This window comes from Gobio gobio (assembly GCF_949357685.1).
Source record: "Gobio gobio genome assembly, chromosome: 19".
In the NCBI taxonomy this organism is placed as follows: Eukaryota; Metazoa; Chordata; class Actinopteri; order Cypriniformes; family Gobionidae; genus Gobio; species Gobio gobio.
The window spans coordinates 34,435,462-34,463,324 of NC_137112.1; the positions used below are offsets into that span (position 1 = coordinate 34,435,462).

Here is a 27,863-nt window from a genome sequence, read left to right on the forward strand (position 1 = left end):
GCCCAGAAAGGTCACGTCTCTTACCATAACGAGGAGATGAACGCGCTCAAAGTACAGCGTCTCTGAAGGCCAAACAAAAGTGATTTGACTCCCGGATGAAAATAACAGCGTCTCGACGACATGGCGACAAACGCAACCGAACGCAACACTTCCTCTTCTCCACGTGGGAAAGCAACAAGACCACGCCCCCTTTTTTGCGTATTTTTGTGGGCGGAGGTTAGTCAACAAACTGTTCTACTGACGTCATTAAAGCAGGATGTACAGGGATGTAGTCCAAACCGGCCGTTCGCTGTAGGCTTTGAAAGGGAACTTCTGTTAAATAAAATATGTCGCTTGGCATTGAACTTTGAGCTTTATCATTTTACAGGTATTATTTATGCTCTAACAGCAACATTACACACCAACTAAAGTTTGAAAAATGGGATCACGAAGAACAGGACCTTTAAAAGACAGGAGACGGACCACTCAGAAATGAAGTGGTAGAAATTCCACCGTAGTCAGATTTTGTTGTTGACTTCAGTCCTTCTATAGCTGCCCAGGGGCATTAACAGTATGCCACCAGGTGAACTCTCCAGGCCATGCTGAAACCAGTCTAGTTTGCTGGTCTTGGCTGGTTTAAGCTGGTCTTCCAGTCTGACAAGCTGGAAATGTACCCAGAACCTATCTAAAACCAGCAAACAGACCTGCATGACCAGGCTGAGAGACCAGCAAACCAGCATAGACTGGTTAATTTTTTTTTTACAGGGCCACATTAAAGTTTATAAAATGACAAAAATCTTCTAACACATATGGAGATCCCATATTATAACATCTATAATAAGATCCTGATATGATAATGACTGATCACCACAGCTTACATATCCAGAAGGAGATAAAGGATGTTTTTCATGGCAAAAAATGCCTTTTGGTCATGACTATATTTACAATATAGCAAAGCCCCTTGTACCTTATTATTTTAGATTTATTATTAAAGAAACAAGGTAGTTTGGTATATCACACTTAAATGTTTATTGCTGTCTACCAGCAACTAAACTGAAAGCTATTAAAAAAAAATGTCGGCAATTTAAATAAAATATAAATATTAGATGAAAAACTAAAGATTTAAAATTTAAACGACAATGAGTAATGTTGCCTTGTCAACTACTTGAAACAATATTACTAAAGCTAAAACTTAAATAGAACTGAATTAAAATAGAAATATTTAAAAAGTATAAAAATGACGAAAGCACAAAATTAAACGGAATAAAATTAAATTACTAAAACGTAGACTAACATTTAATTCAACTAATTAAACATATTTATAAATACTTGTAAATAAGAACTCATAAAACAGTGTTTTTCAAACAGCCAAATGTGCAAAACAAACACATTCAGTTCAGTCTTGTGGAGCACGGCTAATTCTCACAGGTCTCTTTTGATTTATCTGCATTAACTACCATCAAGACAAACGTGCCCCTGAAGCCATGCTAATGAGCAGTGCAGGGACTGAATATTTGAGAAGAGTGAAGGTGGAGATAAAAACAAGTTGGGAAGGCTGATTACTTGGTCGGGGGTGCCAGGCAGCTCTTACATTGCAGAGGGAGTGAGTCCGGTGGCGGGGCGAGTTGATGTCGCTCGGGGTGGATGAGCGGTCGCCGTCGGCAGCCGAGGCGTCGGAGATGATGGAGGGCTGGCGCGAGTGACAGGGGCTGATCCTCAAAGCAGCTGCGGAGGCAGGAGACGGTGTGTGAGTGGACTTAAAGAAGACATTTGGCATATCTGTGCATGCTGTTGTGTAGGCCTGTACCTTGCCTGTCGGCGGGGTGCGAATGGTACAGGGTCTGTTGACTCTGTCTGATTGCCGCAGTGAGGGGAAGGTCTGCTTGCATCACCCACTCCTGACTACCGTTCACCACCGGCTCTGATGGCATCGCCAGAGAGTGACGCTTTGGCACGTCTTTATTAAGAGTGGCTAGAGACTGCTTTGCCTGAGGTACAAAAACAACACACACAAATAGACCATGTTTCAGTTGTGATCATGAGAACCTTTATACAGTCGGGTCTAAAATTAAGAGAATTCAAAGTTTAAAATGCTTTGATTTTCATATTTAATACCAAAAAAATGATTACAACTAATATTATTAAACCACGGTGGGAGTGAAATCATTAGTATTCTTGAGATAGTGTTTGTGTGTGTGAATACTGGAGAGGCACACAGGCACAACAGATTAGGCAGATGAAGTGAGTAATGATGCTATTACTGCACTGTTGACAGCCATGTGCCTCTTCATGGGGATTTTTGCGTGACTGCATGTGTCCATATGCATGTTTGCACATTGTAACGGCAATCCAGCAAAATGTAAAATTGCATAATGCAGATCAGTTGGGGTTCCATGATCCATCTGTGGATCTTAACTGATGAATGTTGAGGCTGATATATCTGGAATCAGAGCCACTGAGAGGTAATTCGAGAGACTCTAATGATAAGAGATGCTAACTGTCAAGAGGATGAGTTAAGACAAGATAAGAGGTGTAAGTGTTTATAGCATTGTGGGAAGTGGAAGTGTACGTCTGTGAGAGAGAGAGAGAGAGAGAGAGAGAGATCAAGACAGATGCTATCTTACCATGGTGAGCTCTGCCTCCAGCTCTTTGATTCTGTTCTCCTTCATGTCTATCTGGGAGCGCAGGACGCTGGCTTGTTCTGTGGCCTCTTTAGTCTGCCGGCGCAGGTCCCATTTCTCTCTCTCCAGCATGTCCTTCTCTTTGGCCAGAGTCTTTACCGCGTCCTCGCTCTCCTGTAGCACAGCACACAGTCAGCGTCAGTCCGTCACACGCGTGTAAAAACATACACTCGATCAGTAACTATCTGATCTGTCAACATATTGTCAAATGTATCAATCTCTAATGCTGGTTACCCACACAGACACGTTTCCATTATCTTGCACATACAACTAACTGTTGAGGTGAATTTATGGGTTGTTAATGGTGTTAAATGTGTAAGATAAAAAAAGTCAAACTGCAAAGTTCACAATTGCTATAAAAAACATTTCAAAAGCGTTTCACTGGAATAGTACTATATATAATATAATATAATATTCTAATTAATATTACTATGTCAACAATAACTATTATTTAATTTTAAAAGTATAAAAGCAATGATCCATCTCATTGATTTCATATGCAGAAATTTTATCAGTAAAAAAAAAAAAAACTCTTATTACACCGATCAGGCATAACATTATGATCTAATATTTTGTTGGTCCCCCTTTTGCTACCAAAACAGCCCTGACCCATTCAGGCACGAACTCCATTAGACTCCTGAAGGTGTGCTGTGGTATCTGGCACCAAGATGTTAGCAGAAGATCCTTTAAGTCCTGTAAGTTGCGAGGCGGGTCTCCATGGATCAGACTTGTTTGTTCAGCAAATCCCACAGATGCTCGATTGGATTGAGATCTGGGGAATTTGGAGGCCAAGTCAACACCTCAAACTCATTGTTGTTATCCTCAAACCATTCCTGAACCATTTTTGCTTTGTGGCAGGGCGCATTATCTTGCTGAAAGAGGCCACAGCCACCAGGGAATACCGTTTCCATGAAACATGGAACAATGCTAAGGTAGGTGGTACGTGTCAAAGTAACATCCACATGGATGGCAGGACCCAAGGTTTCCCAGCAGAACATTGCCCAAAGCATCACACTGCCTCCACCGGCTTGCCTTCTTCCCATAGTGCATCCTGGTGCCATGTGTTCTCCAGGTAAGCGATGCACACGCACCCGGCCATCCACGTGATGTAAAAGAAAATGTGATTCATCAGTCCAGGCCACCTTCTCTCATTGCTCCATGCTCACGTGCCCACTGTTGGCGCTTTCGGCGTTGGACAGGGGTCAGCATGGGCACCCTGACTGGTCTGCGGCTATGCAGCCCCATACCCGACAAGGTGTATTCTGACACCTTTCTATCAGAACCAGCATTAACTTCTTGAGCAATTTGAGCTACAGTGCAGAGTCTGTTTGATCGGACCACACAGGCCAGCCTTTTTCTCTCCACGTGCATCAATGAGCCCTTGGCCACCCATGACCCCTTCATCGGTTCACCCCTGTTCCTTCCCTGGACCACTTTTGATAGATACTGACCACTGTAGACCGGGATTACCTCACAAGAGCTGCAGTTTTGGAGATGCTCTGACCCAGTCGTCTAGTCATCACAAGTTGGCCCTTGTCAAATCCTTACGCTTGTCCATTTTTCCTGCTTCTAACACATCAACTTTGAGGACAAAATGTTCACTTGTTGCCTAATATATCCCACCCACTAACAGGTGCCATGATGAAGAGAGAATCAGTGTTATTCACTTCACCTGTCATAATGTTATGCCTGATCGGTGTATATATATAGTATCTGAGATAAGAGAAAAAGTAAATAATAAATACATTTTTATTTTATAATTAACATAAAAAACTAATTTAAAATTGAATGTAATAATTTACAATTTAGAAACAATACTAATTTCAATGCCTGTGGTGTTACTGCAAAACATTGGTGTAACACATTTAACACAAACGAATGAAATGAATACCTTGATGGTAAACTGAAGATGTTTATTTTGTATTAGGTACATTAGTGCTGCGAAATGTTTCAAAAAGTGGTGGGGACAATATCGACCCTGGCAAAGAGTGGTTGGGACGTGTCCCACCCGCAAATTACGCCTATGCCACAATATATAATTAACCACAAGAATTTGATAAAAAATAATTAAGAAGTTGTTCCCTAAGTTTCCTCTAATACAAAATCTGTCTTTACTTTTATTGTTGCTTTTAATTAAGAGCGACATTCCTGACAAAGATCATGTCAGCCAGTTTATATTTTCAAATCTAGAAATATCTAGTGCAATCCTAAACAAAAAGAGAAAGAGGATAAAATAATTAGACAAAGTAAGGATTGGCAAGTTTTTTTCTTTTAAGATTGTGTCAGATGATGCACATACAGCATATTATAAGTGAACTGAAGTGTCAGTGGTGAATTTCATGCACACCTTTCTGTGCTGGTCATAATTTCTGATGAAGTCTCTGAGCTGCTCTTCTCGGCTCTCCAGTGTGGTGTAGAGCTGCTGCATCTGGTTCACCAGGTCAGCCTTTTCCGCTTTCAACCGCTTCCGGTCACCCTTCATAGCTACACACAAACATACACAATTAGATTCAGAAATGCAGCAATAAAATTCACTTCAAGCACTTTATAAGTATAAACAACTGAGTGCCTCCTACATCATAACATTCATATTTCATTGTTTAGATTTTTCTGCAACACAAAAAAAGGCTTTGTGTCCTTGAATGACACGTGTCTGCGGATTGTGCCCTGACCCCTATCTGTCAGATTAGAGTTGTGGATATACAAAGTGACGAATTACCCTGTGCGTGTACAAAATAAACAGTCAAAATCCAGTGTCGTGCCAGGCATCTTTTGATGCTGGATTTAAGTCTTTTGTTTAATTATTTTCCATGGCATAAATAAAGCACTGTGGTGCTGTAGTTAAATTGTGCTGTGTGCTGCTCAAAACAGCCTCCAGGGGGCACCATGCTCCACTATAAACATCCCACACAGGGGGAAAAAAAAACATTAGTGTTGTTTGTTATAAAATAATTACCATCAAACACAAATGCATTTAGTTTCAAGGATTTAATTTGAGAGGAAATGTGAGATGTAACACCTCATAACAATTCCATATCTTTTATTAACATTTCATTAACAACCTAAAGTGTTCTTAGGTCTGCTGTCTTGATGCTTGTAAAAAGTAAATCATTTATTTTACTTGAGGTAACTGTCTCGTTCCCCCTAAAACTTAAGGAGGCTCCTCATTCCACAGTCAAACCTGTTTTTCCACTATGATTCGAGAGCCGTTGACATTTATGAGCACATGCACCCTACCATCCATCACCTCTCCCTCTCGCCCCATCTTTTCGCCAAAAGGGCGAAAAAGACACAAATCTGGTTTTGTTTGCTGAAAACTCTGCTCGACATAGCCTGTTGCATGTAGAATATTTGTAATGGACTGGCAGGTTGCTCCAGTTCCTGTTTAGGTACTACAGGTGTTACATTACAAGCTAAATGACTAAGTATCAAGTAACACGGTTGACCTAGTGTAAAGTGTTTCACAAATTTGAGTGCAGGGTGTTCAATGCAGATCTCTCTAAAAAGATAGCCAATTGATGTCATTTCTATTAGTTACTTTGCCAAAAAACTATGGTATGCTGTAGATACCTACAGCTGCTGTTCTGATGACAAAACTTTAGCCTTAAGACACAAAATAATTATCTGTTTGACTGACTGAAGTGATCTGTTTTAAAAACATATGCCACACTTAATAAAGATAAGAATTTAATTTTGCCTGATAGCAAAACATTAAACCAAATGCTACTTGTTTTTAAGACAGCACAGCACTTTTCGAGCAAACCATTCCATAAAAAGAGAGCAAATGTAGTCTCTTGCATCTCATATTGTTCTCTTGAGAAAAACGTGAGGTGTTTAGGTTACTAGGGCGTCTAGAGTGTCATCTTGTATGTTTCCTTAAGCACCTCAGATGATATCTCCACAATGTCTAAAACTGATTGTCAAGATACAAAAGTCTGAGATTTTAATATGAATACTATCATGGCAATTTCCATAAGCAAATTATTTGTGCTATGCTATTCTTTTTATAGCTTTTTATTCTTACTCCATGTCAACATTTCTCATTTATTGTAGGCCTATGTCTGTTTTTATCTCTCCAAAGGAATTTAAAAAAAACATCTAAGACAAGCATCTAAGAACTTCATTAAATCTCATGAATTTTTGAAAGAACAACTTCCGAGAAATATAAAATTCCTCTGGGACTGTATACAGTATTGTTCAAATGTTCGGGGTCGATACGATCTTTTTAAGGAAGTCTCTTATTCTCACTAAGCCTGCATTTATTTGATCAAAAATACTGTAAAAACAGTAATATTGTGAAATCATTACAGTAACTGTTTTCTATGTTTGTGTTTTTAATATGTAATTTATTCCTGCTAAAGTTAAAGTTTCAGCATCATTAATCCAGTCTTCAGTCACATGATCCTTCCGAAATCATTCTAACCTGAGCGTCTTCAATGTCATTTTTGATCAATTTAATGCATCCTTGTGGAATAAAAGTAATAATTTCTATTATTGTTTTGATATTATTCTATCTCTATATTATACTGACCACATATTGAACTATAATGCATATAAATTGATCATCATTTTACAAATAAAACAAAAGAGTTGCCTTGACACCTCTATATGTCAGCTTGTGAGTTTACCACTGTTATAAACCACATTTTAAAAACCCTTTCACACATTTCCTAAAAGCAGCTCCCGTTCACACTGCAAGAACTTATTGATAAGACACATTTAAATGAATGACACTTTGTATCAACACTAACACCTTTTTCTAGCGCTTACGTCCTCTGTTTATACAAGTCTCTCAAATACACTAAAAAAACATTATATCCCAGATAAACAGATAGCTGATAAGATAAGCAACATCGCTCTCCCTCTCTTCTTTCTCACACACACACACACACACACACACACACACACACACACACACACACACACACACACACACACACACACACACACACACACACACACACACACACACACACACACACACACACACACACACACACACACACACACACACACACACACACACACACACACACACACACACACACACACACACACACATTGGGTTTCCATGTTTTATGGGGACGTTCCATAGACATAATGATTTTTATACTGTAAAAACAGCTTATTTCCCCCCTATAATAACCATACCCCTAAACCTACCCATCACAGAAAATGTCTGCATTTTTACATTTTCAAAAAACATAATTCTGTATGATTTATAAGCTGTTTTCCACTTGGGGACCACAAAATGTCCCCATCACGTAGAGTTTACCTGGACCACACACACACACTCACACATACATACATATACACACACACACACACACACACACATATTACACCATCGACTACTTGATAGTTGAACGACCGCTGTGATCCATCTCTATTACTGAAACAATGATTTTGGGTAAACTCAGGCAGCATTGATGTGTCTAGGGAAGGTGAAGCGCTTGAACAGCACACAGGGGGGATTTCTCTGGTAATCCTGCAATATTGGCTTTGTGATTGGGGTTCAGACCTTGTAAGGCCTCCTTGGCACGTTCCAGCTCCTGCTCCTTCTCCCCCAACTGCACCTTGAGCTCGGCGGCAGAGAGTGTGTCGGCCGAGCAGCCGCCGTGCGAGTCCTCCAGGTCTTTACTCAACATGTCCTTCATCTGCCTGAGGAGGTGCACCTCCTCCTGTAACTGAGCCACCTCCTCCCTCAGCAACACTGCAGGAGGAAAACAAGAGAGATGGAGATAAAGAAATCACTTAGTAACAAGTAGCTCTCAGCAGTACATTTTATTTTATATTTCTATGTGGCCAGCAGGCTAAGAGGAAATAGCATAATAATGACAAACAAAGAGTGGCACACTTTCCAAATCTCAAGGGACGGCTGAATTTATCGAATGAACCAGAAATCAAAGGCTCATTCTTTATGCAATGCATTTTGCATGCAAACAGTACAGGCCCTGTTTACACCTGGTATTAAGATGCGTTTTGGTTGATCGGATCACAAGGAGACGAGGCAGACACACGTTTATACATGGTGTTTTATTCCGACTCTTTTGTCCACTTTCAACCACTTCTGTCCTGATTTCTTCAAAGCTTCCGTTGCCGCTTTGATAGCTGCAATACCACGCCGAAAGCAGTGAGTGTGTGTTAGAAATCAGGAATGGTTTGTGAAAATTGTGCTCGGTATGTTTTTCATCTTAAAACCAAACTTGGGTCTTCAGCTGACAAAGTTTAAATCCCGTCTCGCTATCACGCTTCCCATAATGTTCACCCATTAGGTCAGTAGGCAGAGGAGAGTAGACGGTCTTCTGTGAGCATGAGCGTCTACACTATGAAAGCAATTTTGTCGAATATGTTCCCCTGGAAGTGGTCAAAAGTGGACGAGTTAAAAACATTTTAGACCCTGTTTACACTTGTATTTAGCATTGTCCACTTGTGATCCGATCGACCAAAATGCATCTTAATACCAGATGTAAACAAGGCCATAGTGAATAAAAAGATCAACTAAGGATTTACTGTGACAGTAAGTACAAATAATCCATTAATAAAAAATGCTAAACATTTCCTCCAGACATGGGCACAGTGTCTGTGGCATTTTCCCACAATGCTTTCCCAAACTAGCAGGAGGAAAACAAGATGGAGATAAAGAAATCACTTAGTAACAAGTAGCTCTCAGCACTACATTTTATTTTATATTTCTATGTGGCCAGCAGGCTAAGAGGAAACAGCATAATTATGACAAACAAAGAGTGCCTGTTAAGATATTTCATTTATTTTCTCACTCTTAAACAATAATATCGTTCATTCTTTTTAATCACAGAGAAGCAGACCACACAATAAAAAAGCGTCGTTCAGATCTGGAGGGGGTGAGAGACGCTTCAAGGCTCTTTCACAGAGTCAATGGAGTTCGAGAACAGACACATTAGGAATGAGAGCGAAACCACGGCAACAAGAGCAGGACTCGGTCCCACTTAAAGCAAAAAAGCAGTAATTGGCAAGATATCAACAAATACACAAGCAAAACTGTTTAGGCTTTGAGAGACAGGAGGGTGAGAGGACAAAAATGTTCCAGAGCCTCTTTTAATAAGCAGAAGAGTGGTGCCTACTTTGCTTTGAATGAAACAGAAAAAAAAGCGGCCCATATCTCAACCCCGCACTGAGAGTGCCCATAAACCAGAGCAAAGCTGATTGAAGGACTTTCAAAAGCTCATGTGGCGACTTTCTGCTGTCAACATTTCAAGTCTTGTCCCTCTAATGTGGCGGAAATTCACAGAACATCATTGAGTCATGAAAGTAAGCTGAATTAAGCGAGCTGCCAGTCAGGTGCGCTCTGCCTCTGCTGATACGCTCAGTAAGTGAATAAATTAAACGGAGGCCTTCGCTCAACGTACTCTGCATTACCAGGCAAAAGCTGTAGCATCAATCTTTTTCAAGGGAAACGTGGGAGCTTATCAAGTGATAGAATTCAATTAACTGTAAACTAGAATGCACCCACACTTTAGCCCGGACAATAAAAACCCAACTGGGATCAAATAAATCTAAAGCACTTATCAAGAGCAATCAATACAAATGATGAGGTATTTTGCTTAGAGCGCAACATGGTAATGTAAAATACATCCCGCCAGGCATGTCATTGGTTTTGTATCTTTTGTAGGTTTTTTTTTTTGAATGGCAGTTGCAGTTCTGGGCATAGCATCACTTTTAAACACTTTTTACCTAATTTAATAAGTAATTTTACCTAATTTAATTATTATGGAAGATATAATAATTATAAAGATATAATTATTATGGAAGTTGTTTTCAATTTAAGGGTCTAAATACAAAATATTTATTTAGCCTACTAAATATTTATGTAGTATTTAGCATTTATGTGTTGTAGTATTTTATTTAGTATACTGAATATTTATGTAATATTTAATTGAGAAAAATCTAAATATATGCACGTTTTCTGCAGTTTTTATGAAGGTAAATTTAAGACTTTTTTTTTTTACCTTTTCAGGACCAAGTAAAGAAAATTGAGGAATAAATTGAAGGGAAATCAATACATCAGAATGTTCTCTAAATGTAAATGTCTAGGGTGGAACACAATGAGTTCTATTAGCAACAATTTGCAGGTTGAAAACAAAACTTTCAACAGATTACTTTTTACAAATACAAATAAAAAGACTAGAATATGGAAATATCTTTCACTGTACCTTCTGTTCACACTGAAAAAATGTGATGTTCTTGTTTTCCAGTGCAAATGTCTAAAGATTCTTAAATCAAGATACATTTACTTAAGATGCAAAATGTAAAGTCTTGAGTTTATGATTAAAACAAGAACAAATATCTGCCAATGGCCTCAGAAAAAAGTTACTTAATTCGAAGGAAGTTTTTTTTATAACTCCTTTACAGACGTTTGCTCTTGTTTTAATCATAGACTCGCCTAATTCTTTGTCAATACCTTATTTTAGATTTCAAGGAAATGTATCAAAGATGTTTAGATATCTGTATTGGAAAATAGGAAGATTTTTTACAATGCATTCAACATTTAATGCCATGACTATGAATTTAAGACTTTCTGCTGTGATTTAAGACATTTTTAAGGCCTTAATTTGTGTAAGGGTGAATTAAGACTTTTAAGACCTGCATATATATATATACACACACTATACACTGTATATATATACTATATATATATATATATTTCACTTTTAAACACTTCCTTACTAATTCAATAGAGCAATTTAATAATCAAAGATATAATGCACTGTAAGTCGCTTTGGATAAAAGCGTCTGCAAAATGCATAAATAATGATTTTGGAAGTTTGTATTCAATCTGAGGGTGTATGTGCCAGCTGACGCTGCATCCTGCCATGAGTACAGTAACCGCTGGTACCTCACCTTCACTTTAATGTGACATGACATCACTCGATGGGAGCACTTCCAGATAAAACTGACAATTAAATCACTTCAACCAGCGGATGTTTAAAAGCGACCCCACTCTTAAGCTGCGAACATGCGAGACAGAGAGGGGGCCGGCCGCCGAGCACCAGGAGTCGAGATAGCACCAGGTGCTCGAGGCATTTCTTCAGCCTGCCGTTGACAAGGTGAGCATCTGCGGCGCGACTGATAAGACAGAGACAGGGACAGCCCATTGGTCAATGTCTGCACCCACCACCAGGCAGAGGCAAGCAAACTGGTTTCAACATGGCACAGGAAGCTTCATTTTCCTGGAAAGTGTCATCTTTCACGCTGTCGCGTTGGAGCCCAAAGCCACTTATTCATTTGTTTAACTCGGCAGAGACTTATTTGGGGCAGTGGGTCCAGCTGTTGTCCTGCTCTGAGTCCCAGCACATACACAAAGCTTTGGCTTATGACCAGTATTTGTATGGGAAGTATGTGGCTTCTGCGCTCATGCAGCAGTTCGGCTGGTCTGTGCCAAACTCTTAAATGCAAAGTATGAATCATAAAATTACACAGAGTGTGTGATCCTCCATGTTAAGCCTCAGATTTTGCAGCAAACACCAGCGTCAGTCTCCGAAAATGAAAAAATCATGGGAAAAACAAAGGCTCTCTCTTAAACATACTAATTATTGAGTAAATGAAAAACAGATGAAATTGTATAGTTGAAAAACTGACATTGTTGAAATACTAAAATTAAAAAAGACGAAAATGACAAGCACATTTCACACAAAATGACTAAAACCTAAACTAAAAGCAAAATGAAAACTGAAAATATAAACATAAAAATATACTATATAATGACACTAATGATAACTGAGATGAAAGATGGCAGCAGCTGCATTTGAATTGAGAGAGTGCAAGTCCATGGTGTGATACAAGCGATAAAAGTAGTGCCAGTTTTAGTTACCCAGATGAGCAGACTAATAGACAGCGTTGACATGGACGACAGAGTATTTATGTAATAAAATATAGTAATTATCAATCCAAGTATTTTCTGGCATCTAAATGTACACATACTTATTCTGCTTTATGAAATACGAGTTCATAGTCTCTATTTGAAGAGGCTGATAAGTCTTCACTCATAGTTGTATGACATCTCATCAGAACTTCATGAAAGGAGAGAGTGTATCTGAGAACTGAAGCTGATACACACAAAAGCAATCAGGCCCCTAATTCCCCAAAATGCAGTTCAATCGATTCGCACTGGCGTCATGTCCCCTTCTCACTTATCATCTCAAAAGCCAAACTAACTGTGCGCTTCAGTGTGCAGATAAATCAAAGCAAAGCTGAGCTGTCAAAAAGTAGATATTTATGAGTCTATATACAGAGCAATAAAAGCTACTAAACTTTATGTTCGTAAAAGATTTTTCTAGAATTAATTTCTGCCAAGTCTGTTATTCAAATTTGAATCAAGTAGGTCAATATGAAGCACCAAATACTTGTTTAACTTCCATTCCATCACATTCATAAAAGAGGAAAATGATTTAATTTAATAGGCTAGTAAAATCTCAATCACAATGACAGCGCTGTCTGGTGCCACATAAAATGATAACAGTAACCAGCTATATAAACTTGCAGCGGCAGCGATATTTTCTCCTCCATGGATTGTCTTTATCTGACAGTTTTTGGCCTACGGTTCTGCAGTTCTGTGATAAACCATTTTGTAAAGGGCTAAACTCAAGAATGCATGTTTCAACGGATCTGTAGACAAGTTCTGATATATAACCACTCCCAAACAACCTGCACACGTAACTGGGTCCTTAGGCAACTCTAAAAAAGCATCTTCAAAAGGGAATTCATCACAGAAAATACAGTGGAAAAGGAAAAACTTAGCATTATTTGTGGCAGGGAAATCAATCCTCGAGTTGGTTCTCCAAAAACAAAGCATATCTTTACATGTTAGACTTTAATGAAGGTCTGGGGTCCCAACGGCACCCACTTCTAACCCAGAGCAGACCACATACGGTCAATGATGGAGAGGTTGCAGGTGTCTTCAGGCTCTGGCACACTTTCCAAATCTCAAGGGACGGCTGGATTTATCGAATGAACCAGAAATCAAAGGCTCATTCTTTATGAATTTTGCATGCAAACAATACAGGCCCTGTTTACACCTGGTATTAAGATGCGTTTTGATTGATCGGATCACAAGGAGACGAGGCAGACACACACCCGTTTATACATGGTGTTTTATTCCGACTCTTTTGTCCACTTTCAACCACTTCTGTCCTGATTTCTTCAAAGCTTTCATTGCCGCTTTGATAGCTGCAATACCACGCCGAAAGCAGTGAGTGTGTGTTAGAAATCAGGAATGGTGAGAGAAGATTGTGCTTGGTATGTTTATCATCTTCAAACCAAACTTAGGTCTTCAGCTGACAAAGTTTAAATCCCGTCTCGCTAGCGCGCTTCCCATAATGTTCACCCATTAGGTCAGTAGGCAGAGGAGAGTAGACGGTCTTCTGTGGCTGTTGGAACGCATTTGACCACGAGCGTCTACACTATGAAAGCAATTTTGTTGAATATGTTTTCAACTACCTCTCTAGCTGTACCTTTTTAGACCCTTTTTACACCTGTATTTAGCATTGTCCTCTTGTGATCAGATCGACCAAAATGCATCTTAATACCAGATCATAGTGAATACAAAGATCAACTAAGGATTTACTGTGACAGTAAGTCCAAATAATCCATTAATAAAAAATGCTAAAAATTTCCTCCAGACATGGGCACAGTGTCTGTGGCATTTTCCCACAATGCTTTCCCAAACGAGCATTTATGCTGCCTCCGATATGACCGTCTAAGGAGCTCTAAACCCTGAGGTAAAAATTTGAGAGCCCATTTTGGGAGTATTTCGGGGGGAGTCTAGGACCATACAGCAGCAGGGGACTCGTGGTGAGCTGCAGTGGTTTTAATCATTAACATGAGCGAGAGTTCAAAAAACCTCTCGCTCTGAGTCTGTGTGAGTCAGAGAAGGTGAACCGATAAAACACAAAAGAGAATATCATTAAAGTGGATTATTCGGATTCTTAAGGCTCTCTTTGATGTCTGCTGTTATATTTTGATCAATGCAAAGGAATGTTTCATCACATACTTGCATTTTCAACATATATTTACATTTTGTGTTTAGGAGCACAAGTTAACAGCAAATACAGAAGCTATGCAGTATACAGGCATTTATGAGAAGCAGCAGTCTTTGGGGAGGTTTGCGTTACAGTTAGTGTAAATCTTTATGAGGATATTACCTTGTGGAAAATATGTCTTAGATGTTATAGGTCAGTCTGTAAATATTTTTGAATGGCCCCTTGTTCACCATAGCCTTTGTTAGTTAAACAATAATTTTCTCAAAGGAGTATTTTGGGTTGAGTACAAGTTTAGCTCAATCAACAGCACTTGTGTCATATAGTTTTGATTTCCACAATACTTATATCCATTTGTACACCTGTGTGTGTATATATCTGGATTACAGTAAGGCACTTATAAAGGAACTGACAATCCATAAACAATGAAATACTCTCTTTTTCGATAGCATAGCCACAAAACAATATGCGTTAATGTGAGTTTAGTGTGAAAAATCACTTGCTAACTTTTTCCGTATCTAATTTTACAACTTTGTTGCAATGACAACATATTGGCTAAAAACCTAAAAAGACTAAAATTGTTTAATAATACACAAAATTTGTATTGGTTTTATTGAGGTAATCATCATCATGCCACAAATACTGTTGATTGAACATAATTTATGGTGAACCTGGAATATTTATTAATCAAGATTTTGTCTTGTTTTCTAACAAGATGATTGCAAAATAGTATAATTTAATTTAGCTTAACTATATAAGGTAAAACTTGTTTTCTAGTTGTCATCTTTCAAATGTTTTCTTAGTTCACCCAAAAATGAAAATTAGCCCATAATTTACTCACCCTCAAGTCATCCTAGGTGTATATGACATTCTTCTTTCAGACAAATAAAATCGGAGTTATATTACAAAAGTCTAGGCTAATCCAAGCATTAGAATTGGATTCATAGTTGCTCTGTTTTTGAAGTCCATAAAAAGTGCATCTGTCCGTCAAATAACGTGCTCCACGCAGCTCTGGGGTGTTAATAAAGGCCTTCTGAAGCGAATCGACGCGTTTGTGTAAGAAAAATATCCATATTTAAAACTTTATCAAGTAAACTTTCGGCCGACCGCCTCCGTGGAAAAGTGTTGAATGTTGAAAATGAAACTCAAGATGCGTACGTGACGTCATGAAAAGCCTGGTCACGTTAGTCTTTCAATCGGCAGGGGAACTTTCAACAATTTTTCCATATATTGAACAGGGAAGGCGGTCGGCCGAAAGTTTACTTGATAAAGTTTTAAATATGGATATTTTTCTTATACAAACACATCGATTCGCTTTTTATGGACTTCAAAAACAGAGCAACTATAAATCCAATTCTAATGCTTGTATATAAACAATTTTAGAGCATTAATTCTAATGCTCATATACATCTAGGATGACTTGACGGTGAGTAAATTATGGGCTAATTTTCATTTTTCTGTGAAATATCCCTTTGAATGTGGTTAGATTTATTCTCACAACACGAAATGAATAAGATAAGCACAGTAAAAAGAAATACTCTCTGAAGTCTTAAATATCTTATGCAATTTTGCCTTTCAAGTAAAAGGTTTAAATAGTGAAAAGCATGGTGTTCAATAGATCGCACATGCATTAAGCAGGGCAGCTATTGGCACATATATGTCCCTGCAGACCAATAACTGGCTTCCTAGTGAGCCGTTCGACTCTGATGATTATGAATATAATTGACAGGCAAAGAACATGATTCTGTGGGCTGTAGCAGGAGACCAGAGAGGTTTGTGCCTTGATGATAAGAGCCACTCTTCATCTGATGGATCACGCTGCTAATGCCTCTTAGGCTGAGAACCAAATTACAGAAGCACAAATCACGGCTCTCGTTTGTGGCTTGAGAGGAGAGCAGAGGTCAAGAGAGGCAGAGAGTGATACTCTTGCTTTGATAGCAGTGAATCCAGCCACTTAGGCTCCCTGACCTCCTGTCAATCACTCCGCATGTGAAAAAAAAACTAAATATATTTGAAAGGTTAATTACATTAGCATAGCAAACACAACAACCCTGTTGAAAAGACCAGCATCTGTTGAATTTTGTTAACTAGCTTAACCAAAGCCACAATATGTCATTTTTCGCCGCTAGAGGTCGCTTATTCAAAACAAAGGCGTAGTTTGATGACACTTTGATTTCACGGAGCTTTTATTATGCCGTTTCCGCTTCTTCCACTCATGCGTATGAGGGGTAATTTAACAGATTAGATACATTTGAGTGTGTTGAAAGTTATGTTATAACGCTACTCCGTGCGGTCACTCGTAGACTACTTTGAGACACTTGTTGCACACTGCAGAAAGCTAGATCGATATTAGGCATGGTAAAACATGGTACTCGCGACTAACTGTGTTGAGCTATATAACAATGATTTGTTTTGTCGATCAATGTATCCAAACAGTTTCTCACCTGTCTAATAAAACACAATACATTAAAGTGTCTTTGGTGTTTCAATGGCTTATAAAACTGAAAATCAAGTGTAACGCGGGTATGTGTCCTGGTTAAAAAAGTCAACAAAATATATAACATTGTTCTAGTCTTTTCAAGACCATTTTTTTTGTCTCATGACAATTTGTATAAGATGGTACAATCACATGAACAAAATTATGTAAAAAAACATAAATAAATAAAATAATAATAATTCACATAGGATGTATTCATATTAAATAATCATAATTTTTTAATCATCCCATTAAACATTGAGTATTCAGTTGCCATTTAGATAATTTCATAAATATATGCCAGCAAATTCATTAAATTCACTGGTAGATTTTTATTCACAACTATTTTTGTTAATGTCATTAATTATCCAACATTTTAACTAAAATTTAACTTAAGTTAAACATGTTATAAAAGTTCTTAACACATTAAGATATTATTAGTTAGAAACATTATTATAAATATACATTATTATTGGTAAATTCATAATGGATATTATTTGTACTGTTCTGGTCTAATTTCTACCAAACTATCAAAAAGCAAAAATAAAACCTATCCATCAATCTCGGTTTCCTTAGTCAATCAACTTCTCCCAGAAGACCATGTTGGTCAACTAGCTTCACCAGCTGACTTTTTCTAGTGAATAGCATGGCAGTAACGCCAGCACTAAACCTCATCATATTTACAACTAAAACTGCCTAAAGACAACTATTCCTTGAAATCTTAATACACATATACACACACACACACACACACTCTTCTTGTGTTTCAGTCTCCCTAGTATTCCTCATTTGTAAGTTGTTTTGAATAAGAGCATCTGCTAAATGAATGAATGTAAATGGAATTGTAAACAGTGAGCCAAGCCATAACTGCAAAACACTGTCTCAGAAGAGAAGCTTGTCAGAAACACTAAATATCAGCTTCATTTGGATTTGAATTTTTCCTTGGAACAACTGCCAAAAATGCTAAATGAGCCAGTTACTAATACATCAAGTGTAATGCATAATTCTAAGACATTTTTAATAATCCGGATGAAATATTTGCGTACTCCACATAAAACCCCAGAATGACCCAAATATGCTGCCCCATATAGGCGAATAAAATCAACCTCAGCATTCTTTTAATACCTACACAAGAGCTTATATCAAAAAATAACACCCACGTCAAATGACATTTCAAAATCAAGAGCTGTGATAGAAGTATTAAAATGGTAGGAGGTGTAGGCTGCTATACTACGATAAAGCTACATTTGCCAGCACCAAAATACATGCATGAAAATGCATTACAAGTCTCCCGCAATGTGAAGAGATTTCTGACACTTGTGTGCCTTCTGTCAAGAAAATATGGCTGACTTGTGTGTAGCACACTTTTGAGATGAAGAGAAGATTAAAAGCATGTGTATTGTGTGGCATCTGTGCAGAACTGGATACAATGTTGCATGGTGGCAAAAAGTGAGAAAACCTGTGTGTGTGTGTGTATTCTAGTCCTCTGTGCGGGGATATCTGAGGGTAACAGCTGTGCTGAATTAATTGCTCTGCGTTTAAATTGCAAGTAAGTTCAGCCTGCCCATGCCAACTGGAGATAGCGGTAATTGATTCACACTTTCATTAAGGACAGATTAGGCCATGTCAGCTGATGGGCACCAAGTGCCTGACCGAAAACGCACATACATAAACACTCAACGTGATGTTCCCAGAACACTCATGGTAAGCTGTCAGCTTTGGAGCTCACTACAAACTAAAATAATAACAATGCAAATTGTACGTCTTTTATTTATATATTTTTAAATAATTAAACATTGACCTATATATATATATATATATATATATATATATATATATATATATATATATATATATATATATATATATATATATATATATATATATATATATATATACACAGTATGCACATACATTTTTAAGTAGCTATAATTTTTTATGTACAATAAGAGAATTTTGCAGATTTTCAACCCGCTTTGTATTGTTACAGTTTCTGTAGTATATGATAATGAACAATTTGTACTTTTTCTCCCTTCTCCGTGTTACCTGGACCAAGAAATTCATGTTTAATTGTGAGTAAAAGGCTTTCTTTTGACAGCTCCAGGGCTTTTGTGAAAACTACAGATTATACTTCCTCATTTTTGTATTCCCACCCTCGGATAGTGAGATCGACAGAGGGTTATTAACAGAAGAGTAATTGTAAGATTAGGTTTATCACTGAAAATTGTATCATACTATGTCTACGCTTTAAACAGCATTATGATAAAAAATGATACACTATGGCAACTGATTTCATTTTGGCGGGTTGGGTGGAACTTAATTTAGATACCCCCTCTAAAGCACTTTGTTTGTGGTCATCCAGTTTGAAATATTGACTAAAAACACAGGTTTTTCAGATTAACCCTCATGGCCTTTAGCCACTACAACGCTCTGGATCCTTCACTACAAATCGAAAGTAACTCCCAGGAAACGTTTACTTTTTGGATTCTTGCACCTGGGAACAAAACAAGTTGACACCATTATGACTAAAAGTTTGCTAAGAAGTATTTTCTACTAAAGCAAGGCAGTATTTGACTCTGGTAAGCGTATCCATAGCAGACTGGGGGAGTGGCTTTGGACAGCATCATGCCCAGTGCATTATGGGTGTTGAAGTTTTCCTATACCTTTTGGCAAAAGGGAAGACAACAGCCTTTTTTCTCATTTTTTTTCTAGTCGGGTAGCACTGAATAAAATAAAAAAAATCCACTTTTTTTATGCTACAGGCAGCCAACTTTTATTGAAAGCCAATTTTGCCTGTGGGGGGTGTCGAAATTAATCGTTTCTTCGATGCATCGCGATGAAGACGAGGACGATTCGGTATCGGTTCAGTAATAGACCATAACGGATTATAATGTACTGACGCTTTTCTGCCGTCATTTGTCACGTACGTGTGTTGTCGAGGTAGCATACAAAGGCAGAGGGAGGCGAGACGCGAGTGCAAGTAATTAAAAATACTCCAACTACTTTAAAAGCAGACATCTGGACACATTTCGGCTTTTATGAACAAACTGGTAAGCACGACCTGGAGAAGACATGCACTGTGTGTAAATCATGTCACGCACAAATAAAATGTGCATGAGGTAATTTTGCTTGAGAAACTTGAGAAACCACGTCAGCCGTTTTCATTGTGAGCTGTTAACGCCTGTCAGTGCCAAGGTGGACCCAGCTCAGCCAAAAATGGATCAAATTATATCAATGTTAGAGTTCTCAAAGGGCCTGTTTACACCTGGTCACTTCATGCGTTTTTACAGATTAGACATCTATCTGATTTATCAAAACGATTTCATTTACATTTGGTCACATAAATATATCTCCGTAAAACGGATATAAATCCGATCTTCAATTCCCGCACTATATGAAGATTTAATGGAGTTAACGTCACCAAAAACAACATGAGCTGCATTTTATTAATCAGCTAATTTGTAATTTCAAAATCAAAGACCGCAATAGGAGAGAGCGCGGCAACAGCACTGGTAAGATAATTTGGTTTATTTACTTTTAATGAATATGATTGTATGTTGAGCACCCGTGACTTGCTTTCGGTTTTATTTGCGGTAGTTTGTGGGCTTGATGAAGAGATACACAGCTGCTCATCTGCGGCGATGCGTGCTTCAGGAGCGCTGTCATATCTGGCTATAACATGTCATATAGCCCATTTTTCAACAACCAGATGCATTTAGACTTTAGTTTTGATTGTAATGTGGCCCAGACCACATCGTGAAGTGGCTTTTAGTACATTGTGTATTTTTTCTAAACGCTCCTGTTGTCTTCTGTGCCCAGACTTGAGTTTTGTTTGATGTTTGATACATTCAAGAAGCATGTTTTGTTTGAGCAGGTAAAATTAAAGGTTCAGTTCATATAACTGACTGACAAAATGATATACATGAGGATGCAGTGCATCGTCAATGCATTGTGATGCATCGTGATATCGAACCGAACCGAAGGCATGATAATCGTAATCGAACCAAACAGTGAGACCAGTGTAGGTTCACACCCTTATGGTGAAGTACATTTTTAAAACACTATTTATTGCAGCTTGGCTATAAAAAAACGGATTCATCTGAACTTTCTGATGTCAGCAAGATAATATATTTACATATGACCGCACGATTTACATGCCAATGATGCTGAATTCGTGTGTTTGGAAACTTGGCTTGCCAGTCACAGTGAAGCAATTAGGGCTCGACTTTTAAAATATTCCAAACGCGGTTACTGTTGTTTTCGTTCACCTCCTACTCAAGCATATGCTTTCCTCTGATACTGGAATAAAACCACTTTGTTCTGTCATTTAGCTTGGCAGCAGCAAATCCCGTTGGAAGGTTCTCTCCAACTGCACAATTTTGTTCAGGACGTATCATTTGCTCTGTTACGTAACGCAATCACTTAAGTAAAGTGTCTCTTTTTCAAATCCCTGTGGACTTGGCTGAGGTGACGGAATGCAACATATTGTAGTAGCTGTCGGCGTGGGTGCTCCAGACAGGGTTTTGGCAGCATGAAACTTGTCCGTGAGCTGTAGTGTGAACTTGTAGTTTGTACTCTGGGATGGAAGAGAAGGGCAGAGCTTGACAGAACCATCTGGCAGCAGGGGCTTGGAGGGTCAAACTCATTATCTTCATCTATTTGGAGCGTAACCACTGGCACCAAGTAGATCAGTGAGCCGCAGAGGTCATACCAAGCCCTGTTGGCGCCGGTGGCACAACAGTCTCAAAATACCATTGGACTATGAGCGCACACACAGACACAAGCAGGTACACCTGTGTCCACTTATAAATGATGAAATAAACAGACACAAAGATGCATTTCTGCATCAACAGAGCAATATCTAAAATGTCACATCTTCAAAGCTGTGGAATCAGTTCCAACTGAACTGATCAAAGAATCATTTATTACTGTCATCACGCAAAACATTTTTATATATATTATAATGTGTTACCAAAATACACTACCATTTGAAACTTTGAGGTCAGGAAGATTTGTTATTCAGAAAGAATGCATTAAATTGAAGATATTTACATTGATCTATTTCAAAGAAATTCCGTTCTTTTGAACTTTCTATTCATAAAAGAATCATGAAAAAATGTATCGGTTTCAACGTTTTCAACATTTCAATATTACTTGAGCACCAAATCAACATATTAAAATGATTTCTGACGGATCATGTGACACTGAAGACTGGACTAATGATGCTGAAAATACAGCTTTGCCATCACAGGATACAATTTATTTTAAATTGTAATAATATTTCACAATATTACTGTTTTACTGTACTTTTGATCAAATATATGCAGGCTTGGTGACCATGAGAGACTTCTTTTAAAAACATTACTACCAACCCCCAACTTTTGAATGAATACTACTATTTATAACTGTATAGTTATGGAAATAAATACTATAAAGGCAATTTCAGTGCAAATACTTAAATATGTATCACCAGGTATGTCTTGGCTATATTGTTCACTGTCCAGCCCATAGATAAAATAAAATAAAAACATACACAAACGCAACAATTGTGTATGCCAGAATGTTCGAAGCAGTTCTTAACAACAGACCAGCACCAATGCACAAGTCTAATGTTAGCCGATCTCAAAGAGCGATGGTGGAAGCGTACTGAGGCAAGGTTAAGGAAGAACACAATCAAAACATTCAATCAAAAACAATACTACCCTACCCTAAAGACTTTCAAAGGCACAAGCTGCACTGTCATACCACCAAGATCAAACACTTCGACTCCAATGAATCAGATAATAAACCAAGCATTCAAAAGCACACACAGCTGAGCAGCTTCTGATGAAAATAAGACACCTCACACATTAATCACCTACTGTATATAATTATCTTCATGAGAGTGAATTCAAACTATGTGCACCATGAGGCAGTGTAACGTCAAGTAAGCTACTCTACGCATGATTTGCATTCCTCCTGTTTTGCCGATGGCAACTATCCAAGTACCTAAATATGATCCATAAGTTCCTGCTGGGTCTGTTGTTAGACTTTGAATAAGGAGTGTAAAGATCAGTCTCACAGTGTTGATTTAGCGGGGTGTGGAGAAGACGCAGGGATTATTACTGGCCACTACAGACGTACAAACGGCCTGATTCAGGATCAGCTTTAATGGTTTTGTGAGTAAACCAATGAGAGAGCATTGTAAAGATTTTAAAATGTCACAACGGACTGAAACTAGAGATTACAAAAAGCTTGGGAAATGGCCATAAAATGTTTCCACTTTTAAAACAAAAGGTAAATATAACATTTAAAAAAGAAAAACAGAATTGGATGTTGAATGTTTTTCTTTTATATTCAGCGTTTATCTGACCATTTTTACAACATCACTCTGATCATTTTCACACATTCAAAGCAGATTATTGTGACAGATTGTTTGCGCATATATCCCCACATAAACAGTGAGCATTATGGCACTTTCTGATCGCAATGTCATGATCTCACAAACAACATATGTGTCACTAACGTAATTACAGCTAATTGCTGGGTAAGAGCTACACGTCACACATGGTAAATCATAGCATTACTCAAGATTACATGAAATTAAAGACAACTACATGCTTTGTTTTCATGTGCTTGACTCATCAAATAGTCCAAAAGTTGGTCATCCAAAGTACTAAAGGTTAAATCGGCAGTATGGGATATAGGTCAGTGTCTCCTAGCCTTTTTTTAGACTTATGTGCCCCATCAGCAAGTCCATAAATGACACAAAACCTAAACATATTTTAAATATCTATTAAAGCCTATTATATTTCCTCAAAAAGGAACTGGATGTGTGAATAAGCCTTTAAACCTTCTGGCAGCCATAATATTACTATTTTAAGTCACAGTTTGTATCTTATACAGCTTTAACAAAGCAAAATCTTTCCAAAGAACCTCCTGGTTGGGAATCCCTGTTTTAGGTCCTCCAATTTCCTACATGTGCCCCAACACCTGCTCACAAACGCGACAGACCCCTGTGCATCGTAACACATACAAATTTACATGCCTGGTCAGCTGGTTACGTGATTCAGTGGTGCGTTATGGCAGTGGTTTCCATCTTGAGCTCTCGTACACACGCAAACACTCACCTGGTCTGCCCTCCTCTCTTTCAGATCTCATGACCCCCGCAGTGCCGGCTCCGGCAGGCTCCACTTTCAGTGCCGGTGCTTCTTCTCATAGCAAGAAAACTCAACTAAACCTCCCACACACACACACAGGTACACGGTTCACTCCTACTGAAGCCTGTGCGCTCCTCCCTGACAGGTTACTAGGGAGGGGTTCCTGAGTGAGTATAAACAAGTTTGAGCCGCCTTCCTCTGTGAGCACGTATACCTGTTCTGGGAGTTTCTCTAGGGCGTTTTCTGAAGTTCCCCACCCCCTCTACACTCTTCCTACCTGTACTCACACACACTCCTATTGGCATAAAAGGTGCAGACATTTCAAAAGGGAAATGACACTGCTTTTCCCAGCCTTGTATGAACAGGCGCATTCATAGGACAGGGGGAGGAGACAAATAGCTTTTCTGATCAGGTGAGAGGGCAGGTGAGTCTCTCTTCAGCGGCCCTGCAGCTCCATCTAATGGTGGAAACAAGACACAGATAAACTGCTTTCTGTTACAGGAACAGTTTGCCCAAAAAATGTAATTCTGTCATCATTTACTAGCTCAAATCCATATGAATTTCACATTTACATGGAACACAAAAAGAGCAGATTAGCAGTGTTCATGCAGCGTGACCTTTTCAACGTAATTGCGTTTTACGTGACGTCACGAGCGCACATCAATGAACAGATCAAGGCGAGCATTTGTGCTTATAAAACTTAAACTTTATTTATTTAAAAACAAATGACCGATCGTTTCGCTAGATAAGACCCTTATTGATCGTCTGGTACCGTCTGATGTGGTTTAAAGCCCTTTTGAAGCTGTACTGAACCTCTCATTTGGACCTTGAACCATATGGGGTCTATTGACTTCCATTTTATGGAGAAATATCCTGAAATCTTTTCATCAAAAATCTTGATTTCTTTTCAACTGAAGACAGAAAGACATGGATATCTTGGATGACAAGGGGGTGAGTAAATTATAAGCAAAAGTTTATTTGAAAGTGAACTAATCCTTTAAGCTTTGTTTATGACTCTGGATAATCTTTTTTTTTTTTTTTAGAATAGAGATCACGGTACTCACACAATTCTGAAAACAAAACATTAGACAACCGACAACATTATATGTAATTTACTTGAGGTTCTGACAAAATGTTCTTTCTATTTAATCTTTATTTATAAATGTCTTGTATTTATTCATTAAAATTCATTCACTGTGTAAAAAATAATTTTAAATGAATGAATTAAATCTTTTTGAACGAATCTCTTGAATGATTTGGCGATACATCACTGGACGCCACCTACTGGTGTAATAGTGCAATACATACAATCTTTATTTGAAGCGTAACTCATTTTGATTGCTGCCGCAACATCAGTGTTTATATTGGGAGATTGCACTTTATTTTACAATACGTGCACTTATGAAAGTACTAGGTAATATAAGGTACTTACATGGGTTAAAGCTGCACTATATAACTTTTCCGTCCACTAGAGGTCGCCTGTTCAAAACAAAGGCATAGTTTGATGACGCCAAGTTTGAGCGCAGTATCTTGGGACATGTGGTCTTCACCTCAAAGCCGATGGAGAAGAATCGGGATAGGACTCGGGCAGAAATCATGTTCATGGATGCGATTATTAACGTTACTGTAGTATGAAGCAGAGCAGGGCCGAGTGTTGTGGAGCTGAGCAAGGCCGCTGGAGCAATTGTTAATAAGAGAAACGGAACACACGCCCACGCAGACTTTTATTATGACACAGTCGCTGGCACCACTTCCGCTTTTTCCGGTCATGAATATGAGGTAACGCAGCTGTTTATCATATTAGACACATCTGAGTGTGTTGAAAATGAAGTTATGAAGTTACTCTGTGCGTTCTCTCTGCGGCTGCTATGACACTTGTTCACACTGCAGTGAGAAATCGAGGGTAACGCAGATATGACGCAATTGACAGGCGACTCCCTCACACGTCCCGGTTCCTTGGTTAAAATAGCAATTTTCTCACGATTTACAAATAGTTGGAAACATTTGGGATATTGTAAGTACTCAACTGAACAAAATATATAACACTGGCCTAGTGGTTTTTTGATATTTTACTGAAAAATGTTTACATAGTGCACCTTTAAGTTTAGGGGTAGGTTCAGGGTTAGTACTTAGTTATTACACAGTTATTGTAATTACTATAATAAGTACATGAGCGTATATACATGGGGAACAGAACTGTAAAATAAAGTTCTAACTATCAAGACTATAAACTTTTATCCCAGTATTTGCGTTATTTTATGTGTGCAACACAGAAATAGCAATAGTGTGTAGCTGAAAACACTGTTTGTGAAGCTGATGCCCCTCCCCCCCAAACCCAATTCCGTGATCCATGATTCTGCCCACCACTTTTTCCATCCACATCCCATAATTCCTTGCAGCGGACTCCATGCAGGGATCTGTGGGACGTATTGTCAGATAAAGGGCTGGATGAGTGTCTCCTTTCTCATAGAGCTAATGGAGTCACCGGCAGATAGGGGCCCACTCTCTGTCTCACTGCACAGGCTTCAACCTACAGCTGAGTGGCAGTCTCAAACACAGCTGGGCAGGACGACTCAAGGGCTCTTAGGGTCTTAACACTGACCCGTCTCTCCTTTTATCACTCTCTCTTAAAGACCAGGATGCTGGTGCTGAGTTCAGAGTGCCTGCTGGAGAAAAAAATTACCAGTTCGTACACAAACAACTCAATGAGATACTCTGAAGCATATGCTGTTTGTGTAATGAATGAGTGGCTGTCTTAATATAACACCGGATGTGCCCAAGTGTGTTGCGTGTTGATTAAATGTACGCGTGTCCATCAGGGAAAGCTCAACCACAGAGTGAGCTTGTATGGGCACACGAGGCTGAAAGTAATGAATTTAGTACATTAAAGGAGCTCTAATACGGCTGCCTGCTTCCTTTTATTTCTCAACTGCATAGATACAGTTGCCTGGCAGACCGAACGTTATCTTTCAAAACAATTTAAGGCTCGGCTGGGAGTAATGAAGTACTGACAGCAAGCACAACATCAATAATGCTTTCACACAGGGTGAAACGAACAACACAAGGGAAAAGAATAGAAACAGAAAAAAAGAGAAAAAAATCTCAAGAGAAAGAATAAGAAAGAATGGAATCGCTCTTACCAAAAACATGTCACAGTACCATGGTATAGTAATGGCATTAGAAAATACCATGATACTTTGATACATTCCATGGCATTGTTGGTATATAGGCAGATTTAATGCTGATATAAACATAATACTGTGAAAATGAAACATACACAAAAACAGCGTTATCAGCTAGTTATATATTCATTAATATATTAATCAGCCTGGTCAACATGGTAACTCTATTGTACATGTCCAAAAACCACAATGAACTAAATAGAGCAAATCGAAACCGCAAAGAACAGAGCACAACAAAACAAGAGTAACATAAAAAAAAATGGAATAAAATAGAACAATAGAATGCACAATACAAATTAGTATTACCAAAGCACATGCTAACACATGCTGCGGCTGCTGTCAATACATTAGCATTCAGTGTTCGCCATCACCCTGAGTGAAGTCGAAAATGA

General features: G+C 38.4%; 1 protein-coding gene across 6 annotated transcripts in view; it reads right to left on the reverse strand.

The window, feature by feature from the left end:
• The window catches only part of kaznb (kazrin, periplakin interacting protein b), a 209,513-nt gene that overhangs the window by 11,716 nt on the left and 169,934 nt on the right, over positions 1-27,863 (reverse strand). For 3 of the 6 annotated variants that reach the window (XM_079843827.1, XM_079843828.1, XM_079843830.1), the window contains 5 exons: positions 8,182-8,373; positions 5,008-5,144; positions 2,604-2,774; positions 1,787-1,967; positions 1,571-1,704 (listed from right to left, as the gene is read on the reverse strand). In XM_079843827.1, coding sequence (XP_079699953.1) covers positions 1,571-1,704; positions 1,787-1,967; positions 2,604-2,774; positions 5,008-5,144; positions 8,182-8,373 — 815 coding nt within the window. Of the gene's footprint in view, positions 1-1,542; positions 1,705-1,786; positions 1,968-2,603; positions 2,775-5,007; positions 5,145-8,181; positions 8,374-24,259; positions 24,409-27,863 lie in introns of those variants that run through there. The other 3 variants (XR_013818509.1, XM_079843831.1, XM_079843829.1) reach the window with 2 other exon arrangements.